At 42.5% G+C, this 16,431-nt stretch overlaps 1 protein-coding gene across 1 annotated transcript in view; it reads left to right on the top strand.

The window, feature by feature from the left end:
- LOC144767358 (peroxisomal acyl-coenzyme A oxidase 1-like) overlaps nt 1-16,431 on the top strand; it is a 575,229-nt gene that overhangs the window by 424,768 nt on the left and 134,030 nt on the right. The window contains exons 11-12 of the mRNA XM_078650828.1: nt 997-1,102; nt 1,214-1,357. Of these exons, the coding sequence (XP_078506954.1) occupies nt 997-1,102; nt 1,214-1,357 (250 nt within the window). The remainder of the gene's footprint in view (nt 1-996; nt 1,103-1,213; nt 1,358-16,431) is intronic.

The following is a 16,431-nucleotide window of genomic DNA, read 5'->3' as shown; positions in this document are numbered from 1 at the left end:
AAAAAAAAGAAAATGGAAATCGACTTTCCTGGCTCACATTGGCACCTAATCTACCTCAAATAAATGTTAAAGTGTGAAGACGAATGTTTGGGCGTGTTTAAAGTGGAAGGAGAGATTTGAGATGAGTTTTGCAGAGGGGTCATTAGGAAAGCTTTTGCACTCTGTGTGGTCGTCATCACGGTCGTCATGTAGTGCCCAGAGCAAGTGCAAACTCCTCCCAAAGTCCGGCGGCCTCCAGAAGCAGCCGCCATGATTTAAGATGAAGTGCGGAGGCCATGAGGCAGGCGGCATGCTATTCTTAAGCAAAAGTAACGGGCGGGCACATGCATACAAAACAGGCAGGGCCGATGCGGCCTGCGGCGTTCCGAAATCAAGCTCTCGAAAAAAGCAAGGCACCGTTTATGTGGGAGGGCGGCGGGTGTACTTGGTCAACAGCAGGGAATGTTAACACACTTAGCAGCGCAACTCTGGGAGTTTGCTTTTGAATGGGGGAAGGGGAGGGAGGAGCTGGTAGAATTCTAAATGAGGAGCCAGAGTTTCCGCTAGCAGCACACCCTCCTATGTCACGCCAAACAAAGATAGTGTTGGGCTGTCCACATGGACCATCTTAAAAGTGGACAAGGCGGTAACCCAAAAGCTCGCTCTTCAATCACGCGCCAGCGTTTAACGTAAACGATGAAGCAAGCCAATTGAAAACAAGGGTGTGGCTTAAAGTCCCTTCCGAATCTGTATCGATTCCAAAAGGCCCTCGTAGAGTGGGCAGCGCATGTGCGCTGCAATGCCAGGCGAGACCTAAAAAAGGAACATTTTTGTATGAGTCTTTTCTGATTGTCCCTCTTTCTATCTTTTGTGCTATTTTGGATGGCTTTTTTACAAGCTGTTTGCTGTGACAATGTTTCTTTATGTAGATGGTCTCTATAGCTTGGATTTTGTTAGAGGAGGATTCCTTTTCTTAACCAGTATCCTCTTGCCTTTCTTCCTCCTGGCGTAACATAGGCTTGTGGAGACAGTAGCCAAGAGTATGGAGACAGAACAGAACCACCGGCAGGCCAAGGAAGATGCCTGGAATCTGAGCTCTGTGGAGCTGGTGCGAGCTTCTGAGGTCTGTTTTTGTTTTATGGGGAGGTTTGTGGTAGGGAATGGGTCCTGTAATGTGAGGGCAGGAGCACTCAACCAGATAGCTTTTTCTCACAAATCTGTGTTTCCTCTCCAGGCACACTGTCATTACGTGGTGGTGAAACTTTTCACAGACAAGCTCACAGAGATTGTCGATGTGGCCGTTCACAACGTGCTCAACTCTCTGTGTCTGCTCTATGCACTGCAGGGCATCAACCGAAACACTGGGGACTTTCTGCAGGTGAGTCATTCTTGTCATCCCATTCCTCAGCCTTTACCCAAGATACTCTCAGGATTTGCTTCCATGATTGTATTGTGTTTTATCTACTATCAAGCGCAGACTAGCCAAATACAAACTCTTTGCATAAAGTAGGTGCCTAGCCTCTCTAAACCTTGTGTCTCCAGTACACACACAATTTGCAGGTCCACACCCAACTCCCCCTTGCCCTTTTCTGCATCTTATTCCCTCATATGGGTGGGAATGTGGCAGGTTCATCTATCTTTGATGCAGTATTCACAACTTGTTCCCTTTTTGATCCAAGTCGTCAAAGAAGGTGTGTTGTGCCATTCCTAAGGCAGGAGTTGTAGAAGTCACACTAAGTCTGGAAACCACTGGGTCTCACTGAGATCTACAGTTGGGGAATCTATTTGTTGGATTTTAATGCCCTCACAAACCTTTTCAGGTGTCATGCTTCATCATATGGGCTGCTCCCTGTTGGGTCGGCGGTGCCATACCCAACGGGCTCACCTCAAAGAGGGGCACTTTACCGGAGATCTTTTATCCAACAGCCGTATTTCGAAGTGCGGGTGTGGGGCCAGAAGAGTGTAGATGTGGTAGTGAGTGTTAAAATGTGGCTGGAAGTACCTAAGATTGGGTTTATTCTGGGGGTCTCCTGCCCTAATTAAAAGCAAAATAACCGGCACTCGATGGAGTATAATTCTCCTGAATATGTGTCAGTCAGTGAAAATAACTAACGGTCAACATGTTTCTCGCATTTGTGTTCACTAACTCGCGATTCTTCAGGACCATAAGAAAAAGGAGAACTATCTGCATTAGAGAAAATTTATTCATCTGTATCTAGAAGGTTCATCAAAAACACAAAAAGGAGGAGTTTAATGTGTCAATATACCTGTGATGAGCTGGATCTACCTGTTATGGAGAGACAATGAAGCGTACATTTCAGGTGTAAATTTCGATAAACGATTACAGACAATAACTGTGGTGACTTCAAACTTGATTTAAGAATAATCAGTGGTCTGCGCAACTAGTGCTTGAACACAAAAAAAGTGATAAAAACCATGGTGGTTAGATATCCTCAGTGAGCTAAGGTGGATTACATACCCCTGTGGAATATCAATAGTGGTAGCAGAAAAAGCGTATAGAACTCACCTAATTGTGTCTAGTATCCAGGCATCATCAGTACCCAGCGGTCAACTCATCAGGCTTTCACTCCCATGTATGTTGGGTTACAAATGGAGGGATGGTTGCAATCAGTAAAGATAGTTTTTTTTTTTGGGGAACATAGGTTGAGAAAACCACTGTCTCTGAAAATCCTGTAATGAAGGTATGCAGAATTTCGACGTTACCGGTGCCTTAGGAAGTGGTGATTCTGGCAACTTCTAATGGAAGGTGTTGCAAAGTGGTGACGCTGCACATGTTCTGTGACTAGTCTATGTGGTGTTGAGGGCATAGAATTGCATCTACCTGCAATAACCCGTAGTTAGTCGGGATCTAGCCACTAGTAACTCCTATGTGCGCAGCTTGATGCAAGGTCAATATTTTTATTATTATGTGAGAACCTGAGGGCGTGCATACTTCAAATTACTAAGTTGTATGTCTCAGCAGTACCCATATGTGAGGCTCCGGTGTGGTTAGAAACGCTAAAATCTCAATGTTTGTTTGTCGCGTTAATCTGTTATGTACTATGTCTTCACTGCGGCAAAAGTTGCTGTCACAGGTGAGCGTCGTATTCAGTGCCCGGTGAGCAGTGGGTTCAAACTAGGTAGGAGGTACCCAGTGCTTGTTTACAAAGTATGGTGCAGACTCATGTGAGCAGTGTGTCCAGTTTAGCTCGTGAGCCGGCGTATCAAGTTGTACGTCTCAACAGAGCCCACTTTAGGAGCTCCGGTGCGGTTAAAGAACCAAATCTCGTTATGTGTTTTCCGTGTTAATCTGTTTAGTGATATGTCATTAGTGAGGCAAGAGTTGCGGCCAGTTGTGTCAAGAGTAGGTTCAGTTACATGGAATTTGGGACCCCCTCTATATTTACTTTAGTGACCAGGGAAAAGAGAGGAAAAAAACACAAGGATATTTACTAATATTCCCCCGTGGTCACTTCATAATTTCATAAATGGCAACAGCTCACAGTTTATGTCAAATGACCCTCAAATTAGACATAGGTACAACAAAGTAGGTTCTTGTTTTTACATATTTTATTTCTTTTTTCCTTTTTATAGTGTATCAAAATTATTTAAAAAATTCTTTTTTTGGTTTTTCTTATGTATTCATCAGTACATAGACATAGATCATAGACCAAACATTATTGATAATTCGTTATGCAATATCATGAGTTTTACAAAGTATTAAAAAAGACCATTGATTTGTAGTTAGAAATTTGACACCCTGTGCTACACATATTAACTAACATACACACCATCTCATTCATACAACTCTACACTCTTACAAATTCTAAACAATTTCTCAGGTTTGAGGTGACACAGATAGTATTTGTCTAACGCCAGGTCTACGCGTTTCGGTGGGTTAAGACCACCTTCCTCAGGACCGGATCAGAAAGAGTTTTACTCTCTTCTCTCGACGTATGTGTGCAGGGTATCTGAAAATATAAACACAGTGTAATGTACCTATATCTTAACTTGAATCCAGGACATTTGATTAGGTCTATATTCTTTTATCTCTTAGTTACCTAGTACATTAGCTGTAAGGCATCATAATACAACCTTGGGTGTGTGACATCAATTTAAGATTAATGACAAATTTATGGAGGAGCTGATTTTTTACATTTAGGACAGTGAGTTTTCATTTTGTTCTGAGCACCGTCTTCTTTTTTGGAGATGCCACAAGTCAAATCACTCATGGCCCATCATACCTTACACAAAAATTAATCTAACCTTTGGTATGGTGATACGAAAAGGTGTCGGAAGACTGCTCCTTATGGGTTTTCGATTTCCTCTAGAGATGTAACGGACAGCGATGCCTAGAGGAGAGATATATTTCAAAGACCTGTTTACTAGGTCTATAACAAGTGTGGTAACCTGATAGCCAATGGGAATTTAGTAAGAACGAAAGGAAGCTTACCTCAGACATATTGATGAAGTTTCATTTATATGGGCTAATCTTTGTTTTGTTTGGTATAGTCGAACAGGGCACTTATCTGGATCACTTTTCCCTACTATAAATAAGATGAAGTGAACTCAATTTGTATTACTACTTATATATTTCCTATTTTTTATATTGACAATCTTTGAAATGTTCTTACCTTGGGTTTATCACAAGTGAATCTATTGGGGGACAATTCTTCTATTTCTGTACGCGGGTGCAGGTCTAGCTGGTTAATGCTCCATGGCCCTCATTGTTGGTAACCTTAAATACAATAGGCTAAGCTTAAGACATATATTCTATATCGATCTTATTTAAGAAAATTAGTTGCAGGGGTCCATCTATAACTGACCTTCGTTAATTTTAGAACGAGTCTCATCTCCAATCTTCAATTTATTCGTACATCGTTCCTGATGGCTTGCTCCCAATTCATTATTCTCGAGGTTGGCAAGAATCTATGATTGAAAGAATTGCCTTTAACTAGTAAAACGTGTAGTTTGCATCTGTTTCCTAGAGAGCCTATGTGGCTACCCACATACCCACCATCTATTTATTTACAACCTTGTACATGGAGCCTATTCTTCCTAAGAAATTACAATATTAATGATGTGGTGAAGATTACCTAACACTTTATTGTTCGATAGTAATTTCCTTATAGCATATTGTTTTATTTATCTAAAGGTTATACATGTAAACTGTTACTCCCATATATTTGTTGTATTGCTAATAAACTCAGGATTGACTGACACTCTATCAGTTAGTTTATTTAAACTAAAGCGTGACTAGTAAGAGTAAACTACTCGTTATGCGCCGCAGGCGGGTGGTTAAACAGATCGGACTCGTACCTGTTTTCGTTTGTGTTCCCGCAATGGATGGCGTCCTGCCCTTCTCTCAGTGTCCCCCAACGTGGCTCAGAGTCGCCCGACGTAGATGTTGTCAGTTATTACAGGGGCTTTAAATAGGTTCTACATCTTCGCGCGCTACACTTTTTTCGGCATTGCGTGAACCGGAAATGATTGGTACTCGTTCTTTTTTGTTTACATATGGGGATATGTTTCCTGTCTATTTTTTACGATCGCCATCTTGGAACAGGATGATGTTGCTAGTATTTACTAATACTGATACGATGAGTCGCCCACAATATTTACATAGTAATACGATTTTAATGAACCCTGTTACAATGTTGTCCATGTGGTATTGTGTTGTATACAAGAGACAGTTTGATGTTACGTTTATCTATATATTCAAATAAGCTGTCATGTCTCGAGGTTTTAAGTAAAAAAAAAAAAAAAAAAGAGAAAAGAAAGAGAGAGGGAAACCATCTTATATTACCAACTGAATCTTATCTGTCAGGGTTGTGGGTTCACTCAAGTACAAAATTGGTCTCTCCCTCGTGTTTTACTTGTTATCTCTTTACTTGGTTTGTATGACAAAGGCTCTCACCTTTTATCATGTGAATAGCATACTCAAAGCTATTCACATCATTGTATATTGGCTACTGTTACATATTTATGACTTTTTTGTAATGAACCAGGCTATATTTTCATTTAGTCCTCTACGAACACTGTCAAATTGGAATATCCAGAAGCTCTCACGTTTTTTCCGAGTTTGTTCCATTAGTTGGCCTGTTTTGTGTTGAACTTTTTTTACAATACACCATCGTAGTTCAACTTCGTTGTGGTTCATGTCTATACAGTGTTGCACTAAGGGTGCTGATGTTTTCCGCATCCTCACTGCTGACTTATGTTCGCTGAATCTAATGCGAAATTCCCTACCGGTTTCGCCAACATACATGAGACCACATGGGCATAGTATTATGTAGACAATATTACTACTCCTGCAGTTTGTCAGTGTTCTTAAGGTCACTCTGACGTTGTTGTAGTTTAGCGACTCAGTTACAATTGCGGTATCGCAGGCATGGCAGGATCCACATTTGTGGTTCCCCAATACCGGATTCTGTCCTGTAATGGAGGTTTGAAGACTCAATATCTTTTGTTTATTCCTGGTGTGAACTAAGCGATCTTTCAGGTTTTTGTTCCTTCTATAGGCCACCAGGGGTTTGCATGCAAAGGTCTCACTTTCCTCTGTTTCTAGTATACTCCAATTTTTGCAAATTATATTCTTGATTTTATAATTCAATGTTGAATGATTGATGACACAAGTGATTCTCTCTGAGGGTTTCCTTTTGGTGCCACTCAGTAGAGAATCCCGATCGTAGTACTTCGCTCTTTTGAAGGCTTGTCGGATTAGTCGATGGGGGTAACCTCTTTTGACCAATCTCATTTTGAGTGCCTCTCCATGCCGCTGATATTCCATCAGGTTAGTGCAATTGCGACGTATCCTGAGGAATTCGCCAAATGGTATCGAGTCCTTTTGGCAATGCGGGTGGAAGCTACCAAACTGGAGGATGGTATTTTTAGCAGTCGGCTTCCTATATAGACTTACTTCTAAGTTTCCACTACTACTGATGATCTCAATGTCCAGGAACTCCACTTTATTGGTGTTGTAGTTTGAGGTGAATTTGAGATTGGAGTCACTTGAATTTAGCCAGATTATATAGTCTTTCAACTGTGCTTCGGTGCCACGCCAAATAATAAAAATGTCGTCAATAAACCGACGCCATAAATGGACGTTCTCAAAAAAAGGTGCAACTTCATTGTACACGTTTCTCAATTCCCACTCGCCCATGTAGGCATTCGCCACACTTGGGGCGCAAGAAGCTCCCATGCTGGTGCCCTTCACTTGTTTGTAGAGGGCACCATCATAGTCAAAGTAATTGTTCAGGAGGACAATCTCCAGGCACTGGAGAATAAACTCGTCTGGTCTATTGTCAGGGTATCTATTTAGCAGGGCCGACACCGCCTGCAACGCCTGACACTGAGGAATGTTCGTGTATAACGCCTCAATGTCAAGCGTTACAAGAATGTCATTGGCCGTGTCAAATGCAGTACCCTCTATCTTAGTTATCATGTCCCCTGTGTCTCGGATAAATGATTCGTATTTCTGTGTTAGTGGGCACAAAAATGTATCTACGTATTTTGACAGAGGTTCTGTGCTTGACCCAATTGTTGAAATAATTGGTCGCATAGGGGGATTGATCTCATTTTTATGCGTCTTTGGTAGTCCATACAGAGCTGGTACTACCGGACAAGATTTATTAAGAAAGATTAATTCATCTTCGCAGATGAATCCTTCCTCAAAGGCAATATTTGTGGTTTCTCTTATTGTTGTATTCAGGCGTTGTAACTCTCGTGGGTGTGCTGGCCTATAGTGTTCCTCGATACTCAGCATATCTAGCATCTTGTGGTTGTACTCAGTCTTATCAAAGATGGTGATCCCCCCGCCCTTGTCACAGCGTTTTATTACCAAATTGGTATTTTTCTCAATGTTTTTCAGGGCTAGATTTTCTTGTTTCGATAAATTAAAATTGGGCCTGTTGGTACCTGTTAAGAGACGTGTGATATCCTGTAAGACCCTCCTTTCAAAAATTTGGACTTCGGGTCCTACGACATCCAATGTAGGTGTAAAACTAGAGGGTGGTTTACAACCGGACAAGTTGAGATTTTCTTCTTCTCTCAATCTGCCTTCAAAGAACTTCTTGAGTCTAACTTTTCTGAAGAATGCAAATAAATCTTCATGAAGTCTGAATTTATTTAACGGGGTACAAGGAACAAATGATAAACCCCGATTTAATAATGTTGTCTCCTCACTATTCAGATCGATGGAAGATAGATTGTAAATCGGCATTGTATCTGTTAATTTATCTGCATTCTTGTTCTCATTTGTGTCTACCACCAGTATTGCTGGTTTCGTGTCTTCACGTATTGCTGCTGAGGTTGAGGGCTCATCATCTGATGTCCTCCCCTGTCCTGCTGCCAATGCACGTTCTTCCCCCTGTAGGGGCCTCTCGATAAAAAACCCCGAGTGTGGGTGTTTTGATATCCTTGTCTACCTCTAAATGGAGGTCTAGGATTATAGCCTCCCCTTCCTGGGTTTTGATAATTGTCTGTATCAGAGTCAGATGAGCCAGTGTCTGAGAAGTTGGTATAATTTCTCTTATAGGTGTTATCATAGTTTGAATTATAGCTGGCCTGATTCCCCCCTGGTAGTAATTTGGAGTCAAATAGGGATACATTTTTTCTTTTGTAAACCAACGTATATCTTTCTTTAGTTTTTCAGTTTTTTTGTTGGTTAAGTCGGTGTCAAAATCTTTCATATCTGATTGAATTTTCTCAAGTTTATTTTTAGCCTCATCTACTGCATTGGAGGCCTGTAGCTTTTCTTCTAGGTCTTGGATCTCTTTGCTGAGAGCTGTCATGATGTCTCTTGCTGTTTCAATAATCAGCATCATCCAGTCTCTGGAGCAGCGGTTTGAAATCAGTGACCACCGCTCCAGAAACTTACGGATTTCAATAAACAAAGTGGGAGCATTACGAACCCTGAGGCCAGATGGAATTACTCCTTCTTTGAGATATGCAAGCATGTAAAATACATGGGACTCTATGCGTTTAATTTTTTTCTTTAGGTTTAGAAGATTTTGCCACTCACTATTGTCTCCTAGTGTGACGGGGACAATGTTATTCCCATCAGTGACTAGTCCTAGTAAGGAGGAAAACTCCTCGTCCGAAAACCCAAACGTTTCTAGTTTGTCCATGATTGTGATGGTTAGTTTCAAGGCTAGGGATTGAGAATTGCGTTTTGAGGTAGAATATAAGGATAAATGTTTGGAAATATGCTTCTTGATAGGTTATATGATTAACCTCGAAGCCTACTAGCCTATTGCCACCACCCAGGTGCACAGATATCTCACAGCAAGGTACTATTGATTTAGACGGAACGAAAGTTTCACTCCCAGTACTGGATTAATATCCCACAGTTAAAAAACCGTGAATGTAGTTACATGGAATTTGGGACCCCCTCTATATTTACTTTAGTGACCAGGGAAAAGAGAGGAAAAAAACACAAGGATATTTACTAATATTCCCCCGTGGTCACTTCATAATTTCATAAATGGCAACAGCTCACAGTTTATGTCAAATGACCCTCAAATTAGACATAGGTACAACAAAGTAGGTTCTTGTTTTTACATATTTTATTTCTTTTTTCCTTTTTATAGTGTATCAAACTTATTTAAAAAATTATTTTTTTGGTTTTTCTTATGTATTCATCAGCACATAGACATAGATCATAGACCAAACATTATTGATAATCCGTTATGCAATATCATGAGTTTTACAAAGTATTAAAAAAGACCAATTGATTTGTAGTTAGAAATTTGACACCCTGTGCTACACATATTAACTAACATACACACCATCTCATTCATACAACTCTACACTCTTACAAATTCTAAACAATTTCTCAGGTTTGAGGTGACACAGATAGTATTTGTCTAACGCCAGGTCTACGCGTTTCGGTGGGTTCAGACCACCTTCCTCAGGACCGGATCAGAAAGAGTTTTACTCTCTTCTCTCGACGTATGTGTGCAGGGTATCTGAAAATATAAACACAGTGTAATGTACCCATATCTTAACTTGAGTCCAGGACATTTGATTAGGTCTATATTCTTTTATCTCATAGTTACCTAGTGCATTAGCTGTAAGGCATCATAATACAACCTTGGGTGTGTGACGTCAATTTAAGATTAATGACAAATTTATGGAGGAGCTGATTTTTTACATTTAGGACAGTGAGTTTTCATTTTGTTCTGAGCACCGTCTTCTTTTTTGGAGATGCCACAAGTCAAATCACTCATGGCCCATCATACCTTACACAAAAATTAATCTAACCTTTGGTATGGTGATACGAAAAGGTGTCCGAAGACTGCTCCTTATGGGTTTTCGATTTCCTCTAGAGATGTAACGGACAGCGATGCCTAGAGGAGAGATATATTTCAAAGACCTGTTTACTAGGTCTATAACAAGTGTGGTAACCTGATAGCCAATGGGAATTTAGTAAGAACGAAAGGAAGCTTACCTCAGACGTATTGATGAAGTTTAATTTATATGTGCTAATCTTTGTTTTGTTTGGTATATTCGAACAGGGCACTTATCTGGATCACTTTTCGTTACTATAAATAAGATGAAGTGAACTCAATTTGTATTACTACTTATATATTTCCTTTTTTTATATTGACAATCTTTGAAATGTTCTTACCTTGGGTTTATCACAAGTGAATCTATTGGGGGACAATTCTTCTATTTCTGTACGCGGGTGCAGGTCTAGCTGGTTAATGCTCCATGGCCCTCATTGTTGGTAACCTTAAATACAATAGGCTAAGCTTAAGACATATATTCTATATCGATCTTTTTTAAGAAAATTAGTTGCAGGGGTCCATCTATAACTGACCTTCGTTAATTTTAGAACGAGTCTCATCTCCAATCTTCAATTTATTCGTACATCGTTCCTGATGGCTTGCTCCCAATTCATTATTCTTGAGGTTGGCAAGAATCTATGATTGAAAGAATTGCCTTAAACTAGTAAAACTTGTAGTTTGCATCTGTTTCCTAGAGAGCCTATGTGGCTACCCACATACCCACCATCTATTTATTTACAACCTTGTACATGGAGCCTATTCTTCCTAAGAAATTACAATATTAATGATGTGGTGAAGATTACCTAACACTTTATTGTTCGATAGTAATTTCCTTATAGCATATTGTTTTATTTATCTAAAGGTTATACATGTAAACTGTTACTCCCATAAATTTGTGGTATTGCTAATAAACTCAGGATTGACTGACACTCTATCAGTTAGTTTATTTAAACTAAAGCGTGACTAGTAAGAGTAAACTACTCGTTATGCGCCGCAGGCGGGTGGTTAAACAGATCGGACTCGTACCTGTTTTCGTTTGTGTTCCCGCAATGGATGGCGTCCTGCCCTTCTCTCAGTGTCCCCCAACGTGGCTCAGAGTCGCCCAATGTAGATGTTGTCAGTTATTACAGGGGCTTTAAATAGGTTCTACATCTTCGCGCGCTACACTTTTTTCGGCGTTCCGTGAACCGGAAATGATTGGTACTCGTTCTTTTTTGTTTACATATGGGGATATGTTTCCTGTCTATTTTTTACGGTCGCCATCTTGGAACAGGATGATGTTGCTAGTATTTACTAATACTGATACGATGAGTCGCCCACAATATTTACATAGTAATACGATTTTAATGAACCCTGTTACAATGTTGTCCATGTGGTATTGTGTTGTTTACAAGAGACAGTTTGATGTTACGTTTATCTATATATTCAAATAAGCTGTCATGTCTCGAGGTTTTTAGTAAAAAAAAAAAAAAAAAAGAAGAGAAAAGAAAAGAAAGAGGACCCATCTTATATTACCAACTGAATCTTATCTGTCAGGGTTGTGGGTTCATTCAAGTACAAAATTGGTCTCTCCCTCGTGTTTTACTTGTTATCTCTTTACTTGGTTTGTATGACAAAGGCTCTCACCTTTTATCATGTGAATAGCATACTCAAAGCTATTCACATCAATGTATATTGGCTACTGTTACATATTTATGAATTTTTTGTAATGAACCAGGCTATATTTTCATTTAGTCCTCTTCGAACACTGTCAAATTGGAATATCCAGAAGCTCTCACGTTTTTTCCGAGTTTGTTCCATTAGTTGGCCTCTTTTGTGTTGAACTTTTTCTACAATACACCATCCTAGTTCAACTTCGTTGTGGTTCATGTCTATACAGTGTTGCACTAAGGGTGCTGATGTTTTCCGCATCCTCACTGCTGACTTATGTTCGCTGAATCTAATGCGAAATTCCCTACCGGTTTCGCCAACATACATGAGACCACATGGGCATAGTATTATGTAGACCATATTACTACTCCTGCAGTTTGTCAGTGTTCTTAAGGTCACTCTGACGTTGTTGTAGTTTAGCGACTCAGTTACAATTGCGGTATCGCAGGCATGGCAGGATCCACATTTGTGGTTCCCCAATACCGGATTCTGTCCTGTAATGGAGGTTTGAAGACTCACTATCTTTTGTTTACTCCTGGTGTGAACTAAGCGATCTTTCAGGTTTTTGTTCCTTCTATAGGCCACCAGGGGTTTGCATGCAAAGGTCTCACTTTCCTCTGTTTCTAGTATACTCCAATTTTTGCAAATTATATTCTTGATTTTATAATTCAATGTTGAATGATTAATGACACAAGTGATTCTCTCTGAGGGTTTCCTTTTGGTGCCACTCAGTAGAGAATCCCGATCGTAGTACTTCGCTCTTTTGAAGGCTTGTCGGATTAGTCGATGGGGGTAACCTCTTTTGACCAATCTCATTTTGAGTGCCTCTCCATGCCACTGATATTCCATCAGGTTAGTGCAATTGCGACGTATCCTGAGGAATTCGCCAAATGGTATCGAGTCCTTTTGGCAATGCGGGTGGAAGCTACCAAACTGGAGGATGGTATTTTTAGCAGTCGGCTTCCTATATAGACTTACTTCTAACTTTCCACTACTACTGATGATCTCAATGTCCAGGAACTCGACTTTATTGGTGTTGTAGTTTGAGGTGAATTTGAGATTGGAGTCACTTGAATTTAGCCAGATTATATAGTCTTTCAACTGTGCTTCGGTGCCACGCCAAATAAAAAAAATGTCGTCAATAAACCGACGCCATAAATGGACGTTCTCAAAAAAAGGTGCAACTTCATTGTACACGTTTCTCAATTCCCACTCGCCCATGTAGGCATTCGCCACACTTGGGGCGCAAGAAGCTCCCATGCTGGTGCCCTTCACTTGTTTGTAGAGGGCACCATCATAGTCAAAGTAATTGTTCAGGAGGACAATCTCCAGGCACTGGAGAATAAACTCGTCTGGTCTATTGTCAGGGTATCTATTTAGCAGGGCCGACACCGCCCGCAACGCCTGACACTGAGGAATGTTCGTGTATAACGCCTCAATGTCAAGCGTTACAAGAATGTCATTGGCCGTGTCAAATGCAGTACCCTCTATCTTAGTTATCATGTCCCCTGTGTCTCGGATAAATGATTCGTATTTCTGTGTTAGTGGGCACAAAAATGTATCTACGTATTTTGACAGAGGTTCTGTGCTTGACCCAATTGTTGAAATAATTGGTCGCATAGGGGGATTGATCTCATTTTTATGCGTCTTTGGTAGTCCATACAGCGCTGGTACTACCGGACAAGATTTATTAAGAAAGATTAATTCATCTTCGCAGATGAATCCTTCCTCAAAGGCAATATTCGTGGTTTCTCTTATTGTTGTATTCAGGCGTTGTAACTCTCGTGGGTGTGCTGGCCTATAGTGTTCCTCGGTACTCAGCATATCTAGCATCTTGTGGTTGTACTCAGTCTTATCAAAGATGGTGATCCCCCCGCCCTTGTCACAGGGTTTTATTACCAAATTGGTATTTTTCTCAATGTTTTTCAGGGCTAGATTTTCTTGTTTCAGGGTGAGCAGCTTAAACTGGCATCTCTGCGCAACTGGTAGCCAGTGGAATTTCCTGAGTTGAGGGGTGATGTGTGCCCGCCTGGGCAGGTCAAAGATGAGTCTGGCTACTATCAATCAATCAATCAGGGGGTTTGTAGAGCGCGTTACTCACCCGCAAGGGTCTCAAGGAAGTGCGGGGGAGGGAAGGGTGTAGCTCCTGTTCAGTCGAAAAGCCAGGTCTTGATGTTCTTCCTGAAGGTGTGGAGGGTGGTTGAGCGTCTGATGCCAACGGGGAGCTCATTCCAGGCTTTGGCTGCTATGTAGAAGAAAGCTCTTCTGCCTGCTCTTGTTCGACTGATGCCGGGGGGGTCTCAGCAAGGGCAAGGTCGGCGGAGCGGAGGTTCCTCTTGGGAAAGTGTAGGAGACTCTCTTGTTGAGGTATTTGGGTCCGATGTTGTGGAGGGATTTCTAGGTGTGGGTGAGCAGTTTGAAGGTTACTCTCTTCTCGGCGGGGAGCCAGTGGAGGTCTCGCAGGTGTTGGGTCATGTGCTCGTGCCGTGGGGTGCCAAGGACGAGTCTGGCTGCTGCATTCTGGATGGTTTGGAGTTCGTGAAGGAGAGTTCTGTTGCTTCCAGCATAGAGGGCGTTGCCGTAGTCCAGTCTGCTGGTTATGAGAGTGTGAGTGACGGTTTTTCTGCATTCGGGTGGGATCCATTTGAAGGTCTTGTGGAGGATCCAGAGGCAGTTGAAACTGATGGAGGCGACGGAGTTGATCTGGCCGGTCATGGTGAGGGAGGAGTCAATGATGATGTTGAGGTTCCGTGCGTGGTCTGTCGGGGTGGGCGGGCTCCCGAGGGCCACCAGATGTTGTCCCCAGCAGAGGTGGTGGGTCCGAGGATGAGGACCTTGGTCTTCTCTGAGTTGAGCTTCAGGCAACTGCTATTCATCCAGGCCATGACGTCCCTCATTCCTTGCTGAAAGCAGAGTCTAGTGTCTGGGGTTGTTGGTGTAAGAGAGGATGAGCTAGGTGTCGTCGGCGTATGATACTATGCTGAGCTCGTGCTGTCTGGCGATGGCGGTCAGGGGGGCCATGTAGATGTTGAAAGGCATGGGGCTGAGTGAAGATCCTTGGGGTACTCCGCAGTTGATCTCTGTGGGTTCAGAGAGGAACGGGGGATTCTTATCCTCTGGGTTCTGCCGGAGAGAAAGGAACTGATCCAGGAGAGGGCGGTTCCTCGTATTCCCAGCATCGTGCAGTCTGACAGCAAGGGTGTGATGAGAGACAGTGTCAAAAGCTGCAGTGAGGTCTAGTAGGATGTCCCTGATCGAGTAGCATGCGGATGCCATCGGTGGCAGCAAGGAGGGTGGTCCCGGTGCTGTGCTTGGTGCGGAAGCCGAACTGGGATGAGTCTAGGATGGAGTTCTCTTCGATGAAGGCTGTCAGCTGTGTGTTTACGAGTCTTTCTGTGACTTTGGCGGCAAAGGGGAGGAGAGAGATGGGCCTGTAGTTTTTCAGGTTTGTCGGGTAGGCCGAGGGCTTCTTAAGGTGGGGTTTGACCTCTGCCTGCTTTCATGCTTCTGGGAAGATGCCAGATTTGAAGGAGGCGTTGTTGGTCTGTCCTAGTTCGGGTGCGATGGCGGCAGCGGCCCTGTGGTAGATGTGAGGTGGGCAGGGGTCCGTGGGGACTCCTGAGTGGGTGTTCCTCATGGTCATGGTGGTGTGTTTGAAGGTGGCAGGATTCCAAGCTGTAATGATCATCTCTGTCGGTGGTGGTAGTGAGGGGGGTGGTGTGTGGCGTCTGTTCACTGAAGTTGTCATAGAGTGCCTTGTTTTTTGAGTGGAAATAGGAGCTGAGTTTGATGCATAGTGTTAGAATTGGGGGTCTCTGGTTGGCGCAAGTATGCACTTGTGACAAGCAGGGACCCTCTCCTCTAAGTCAGGGCGAAGGATGACCCCTTAGAATTACCCTTGCTCACCCTCTAGGTGCGTGGCGTGAGCAGCCAAGGCTATTCTTCAGGCGTTATTCAGTTAAGCATTTGTAATCACACACACAGTAAAATACACCAATCCCCCCACAAATGGACACCAGGCTGTGAATATATAAAAAATATGCTTCTTTATGTAAAAATATATATATATAGGCAGATCAGACTTATCACAAGACCAAATAACGTTTTTGTGGGGCCACAGGTTGTAAATAGGCAAGCTTCTTAGGTTACAGTTCAAATGTATCTTCTGTCTTGTTCACTCACTTGTAAACAGTTCTCTCAGTTCCAGTTATGCAATAATTGGGGCCTCTTGCCCTGTTCCTGGAAGGTATGGTGCTCCCAAGCACCTCTGTGGCCTTCGCAGCGCTCCTCTGTGCTCCACACAGAAGAAAACCCCGGGCCCTACCAATGCTCACGCATCTCGCGGTATGCTTGGAATGGAGACCAGAGAGGGCCTCGGGGAAACCCTGGGCCTTTTCCAGAGGTGGGGGCTGAGCTGCGGAGCAGAGCAGCAAGCAGGCGATGAGAGGAACCCCGGGCCTTTTCCAGAGGTGGGGGCTCTCAGCTGCAGTGAGGAGCAGGGAGGGATGAGAGG

This window comes from Lissotriton helveticus, chromosome 7 (assembly GCF_964261635.1).
Source record: "Lissotriton helveticus chromosome 7, aLisHel1.1, whole genome shotgun sequence".
Lineage (NCBI taxonomy): Eukaryota > Metazoa > Chordata > Amphibia > Caudata > Salamandridae > Lissotriton > Lissotriton helveticus.
Note: the sequence above shows the minus strand (reverse complement) of the source record. Positions and strands in the feature narration are given on the sequence as shown.